Raw genomic sequence first — 4,600 nt, forward strand, 5'->3', positions numbered from 1 at the left:
GAGTAGCTGGGATTACAGGCATGCACCACCACACCCAGCTAATTTTTGTATTTTTAGTAGAGATGGGGTTTCACCATGTTGGCCAGGCTAGTCTAGAACTCCTGACCTCGTTATCCGCCCACCTTGGCCTCCCAAAGTGCTGGGATTACAAGCGTGAGCCACTGCAGCTGGCCTTCAATTCCTTTTAACTATTTCTCCAGTATCCTGCATGTTTCCTCAGTGATACCCAGATCTGTCTTCCCAGCTGGGCTAAAATAGCATTAAAACAGAGATCAACCATGTATGTCTGTTTGACTTCTGTATCCACCATTAAGTAAAATGCCTGACACACAATAGGCAGTTTATAAACATTTGTTAAATGACCATAGCTTCACAAACAACATCTGAGATTAAAAAAACAAAAATATATAGACACACACACACACAAAAATGGCCTTAAGGGGTAAGGTGTATTTGCGTAGATGTGCCACTTTACAGACAACTTTCAAAATTTCCTTGATATTACAAATTTATAAATATTTCTCACCTGACTTAGCTGAAATATCAGAGGAATTTGTACTTTTGGAAAATGAGTTCTGTCCTACAGATTAAAATAAAGCAATATAATGTAAATAGGGAAAATAAAGTCATCCTCAATATACAACAACCAGACAGCAAAGAGGTCTGAAAAAAAGTATGAGTATTCAATTTCCCTCAGTTAAGTAAAATGAGAAAAGCCACATCCATGATAGTTCTCATCATTTATGGGCTTGAAAATGTATCTCACCAGGCTTATGTATTTCTGGTTTTTCTTCATCATCAGCTTCTCCACTGTCCTCGGCATCTTCTTCAACTTGATTTCTGAACCTTGGTTGGCTCCACTCTGTAGCAGTATTGCTGTAACTAAGAGAAAATAAGATTATTCAATAAAGAGCTATGTAAAGACCAACTTAACAATCAAGACAGTAAAGGAAAATTCAAACAACTAAATTATTTCTTACCCAGCATTCAGTTTTTTTCTGAAATCTTCTTCTTCTTCTCCCTCTTCCACCTGGGTTGCTGTCAATTCAGCTGCCTTCTCTACAGCCAGTTCACTAAGTTTTTGAGCTAGTATTAATTTCCGAGAGCGAGAAGCATATTTAATGGCTAAATTCACGGCATTTTGAGTCATTAGATCAGCAAGTTCCACACAACGGAATTCCCGCTCCAGTTTACAAGAAAGCTAATCCAAAAAGGGGGGGGAAAAAAAGATCAAATCACATCAAGTAAAACTTTTTAAAGATACTGACACTATTAGTAAAACTGAGAAAATAGTTTCTAGCTACTGTAAATCCCTGATTCTAAGATGCATATTTTTACAAGTTTTAACATCTCTGAAATTGGAATTACAATTAATTACAATTAATGGTGGGTCAGTTTGGCAGCATTTTTGTGTCTCCATGGCTTAAATGAATAAAGTAATGGTGCATTATGCAATAAATAGTGGCTCAGATTTGATGAAATATTATATACCACTTTAAGCTACTAATTGCAAGGAAATTAAGAAATTCATTTAAAAAATTCAAGGGGGAGGCTGGGCATGGTGGTTCACGCCTGTAATACCAGTGCTTTGGGAGGCCCAGGTGGGTGGATCATGAGGTCAGGAGTTCGAGATCAGCCTGGCCAACATGACAAAACCCCATCTCTACTAAAAACACAAAAATAGGCCGGGCGCGGTGGCTCAAGCCTGTAATCCCAGCACTTTGGGAGGCCGAGACGGGCGGATCACGAGGTCAGGAGATCAAGACCATCCTGGCCAACATGGCAAAAACCCATCTCTACTAAAAATACAAAAATTAGCTGGGTGTGGTGGTGAATGCCTATAATCCCAGCTACTCGGGAGGCTGAGGCAGGAGAATGGCGTGAACTCGGGAGGCGGAGCTTGCAGTGAGCTGAGATCCGGCCACAGCACTCCAGCCTGGGTGACAGAGTGAGACTCCGTCTCAAAAAAAAAAAAAAAAAAGAAAACCAACAAACTGAGAAAAATTGGTACTTTGAAGATTACTAACCGTCTCCTAATTCATAGCATATTAGAACTGTTTTCTTACTTATATATTCCATGTCTGATCCATCAGCACAGAAGCTTTAGATATTCACCTGGATGTCCTTTTCAAGATTTTTAGTATCATTTATCTATAGTCAGTACTTCTTAATCAGGATGGTACACTGCCTCAGGGGGCATTTAGAAATAAAAAGGAGGCTGGGCGTGGTGGCTCATGCCTATAATCCCAGCACTCTGGGAGGCCGAGGCGGGTGAATCACAAGGTCAGAAGATCGAGACCATCCTGGCTAACACGGTGAAACCCATCTCTAGTAAAAATACAAAAGATTAGCTGGGCGTGGTGGCGGGCGCCTGTGGTCCCAGCTACTCAGGAGGCTGAGGCAGGAGAATAGCGTGAACCCGGGAGGCAGAGCTTATAACAGTGAACCGAGATCGCACCACTGCACTCCAGCCTGGGCGACAGAGCGAGACTCCATCTCAAAAAAAAAAGAAAAGAAAAAGGAATAGTTTAGTTTCCACAGTGACTATGCTAAACTAAAGGCATTTGCCCGGGGGCCAGGAATGCTAAAGAAGAACTCACCAATCCCCTCGAACTCCTGGGCTCGAGATATCCTCCTGCCCTGATATCTTTGATATGAGTCCCCTGGTATTTTTGATATGAGAAACACTGCCACAAGGAAAAGCTCCTCTAAGGCTAAATAGCAAATACATGAAACATGTTTCCTTACATGTGTTCTACAAAGTAAAAAGGCTGCTAGTTCCTGGACCACAAGTAACACTTTATCAAAGGAACAAAACTTATTCTACAATAAAGTTTTCTTAATACCAAAATGAGTTTTCTTAATACCAAACTTAAGGCCATGTTGCATAAAGTGACAGTAGTGAGTACTACCTTTTGGAGACAAGAGTGGCAATTTGCTCTGTGGTCTCATATACCACTTTTCTCTAAGAATCTTTTTTCTTCAACTTTAAAATTAAAAGTCTGGACCATTCACTCTGTCAACAAATATTAAGGTCTACTATGTGTTAAGCCACCACATCAGTGCCTGGCATACAGCAGTGAGCAGGTCTCTGCCCTCAGGGGTGTAAAGTCTGGTGTAAAACAAATAAAGAAGAAATAATACTATACTCCTCTCCATAAACCAACCACGAGTGGGGACACAAGCACAGCAACTTTAAGATACCCTGCTGCAGAGATAAATGTACTTAAATATTGTAGACATCAAACCTGGCCACTGGTCACAAATAAATTTTCATCACACACAGCTGCCTAATTCAAAGAGGATGACAAAAGGCAGGCATATCTAAAAGTCTGATCAAAGTTCTTAAGATTGCCCAGCCCTGGATATTAAAAAAAAGTATACACTCAAACTTTGTAAAACAGTAACAGAAACTAGAGCAGTAGTTCTCAGTTACTTTGAGGGCCTGTTAAAACACAGACTGATGGGCAAAAGCAAAAGGGCAGTAGCCCCAGAGATGTTTATTCCTGCACATCATCTTAGCTACAAGGTAATGTTGTATACATTCTAGGCTGGGCACAGTGGCTCATGCCTGTGATCCCAGAACTTTCGGAGGCCAAGGCAGGTGAATTACCTGAGGTCAGGAGTTCAAGACCAGCCTGACCAACATGGTGAAACGCTGTTTCTACTAAAAATACAAAAATTAGCCACGTGTGGTGGCACACGCCTGTAGTCCCAGCTACTCAGGAGGTTGAGGCAGGAGAATCACTTGAACCTGGGAGGTGGAGGTTGCAGTGAGCCAAGACTGCACCACTGCACTCCAGCTTGAGAAACAAGAGTGAAACTCCGTCTAAAAAAAAAAAAAATTTAACTGCAAGACCAACTAGAAAATAGAACTTTACGGGGGAAAACGCCACCAGATAAAACTTAAGAATGGCCGGGCACGGTGGCTCACGCCTGCAATCCCAGCACTTTGGGAGGCTGAGGCGGACAGATCACAAGGTCAGGAGTTCAGACTAGTCTGGCCAACATAGTGAAACGCTGTTTCTACTAAAAATACAAAAAAAAGCTGGACGTGGTAGTGAGTACCTGTAATCCCAGCTACTCAGGAGGCTGAGGCAGGAGAATTGTTTGAACCCGGGAGGTGGAGGTTGCAGTGAGCCGAGATTGCACCACTACACTCCAGCTTAGGTGACAAAGCTAGACTCTGTCTCAAAAAAAAAAAACAAAACCCAAAAAAAAGCCAAGGGGGCCAGGCATGGTGGCTCACACCTGTAATCCCAGCACTTTGGAAGGCCAAAGCAGAGGGATTGCTAGAGGCCAGGAGTTTCAGAGTAGCCTGGGTAACACGGTGAGACCCTGTAACTACAAAAAATAAATTAGCTGGGCGTGGTGGCATGCACCTGTAGTCTCAGCTACTCAGGAGCCTGAGACAGGAGGTTCACTTGAGCCCAGGAGGTTGAGGCTGCAGTGAGTCACAATCTTGCCACTGTACTTTAGCCTGGGTGACAGTGGGACTCTGTCTCTAAAAAATACAAAAAAGAAAACCAGGCCGGGCGCGGTGGCTCAAGCCTGTAATCCCAGCACTTTGGGAGGCCGAGACGGGCGGATCACGAGGTCA

At 42.8% G+C, this 4,600-nt stretch overlaps 1 protein-coding gene across 1 annotated transcript in view; it reads right to left on the reverse strand.

The window, feature by feature from the left end:
- The window catches only part of WDHD1 (WD repeat and HMG-box DNA binding protein 1), a 90,865-nt gene that overhangs the window by 14,371 nt on the left and 71,894 nt on the right, over nt 1–4,600 (reverse strand). The window contains exons 18-20 of the mRNA XM_011961977.1: nt 981–1,201; nt 767–882; nt 527–580 (exon numbers count right to left, since the gene is read on the reverse strand). Coding sequence (XP_011817367.1) covers nt 527–580; nt 767–882; nt 981–1,201 — 391 coding nt within the window. The remainder of the gene's footprint in view (nt 1–526; nt 581–766; nt 883–980; nt 1,202–4,600) is intronic.

The sequence above is a fragment of the Colobus angolensis genome, unplaced genomic scaffold, assembly GCF_000951035.1.
Source record: "Colobus angolensis palliatus isolate OR3802 unplaced genomic scaffold, Cang.pa_1.0 Scaffold57, whole genome shotgun sequence".
Lineage (NCBI taxonomy): Eukaryota > Metazoa > Chordata > Mammalia > Primates > Cercopithecidae > Colobus > Colobus angolensis.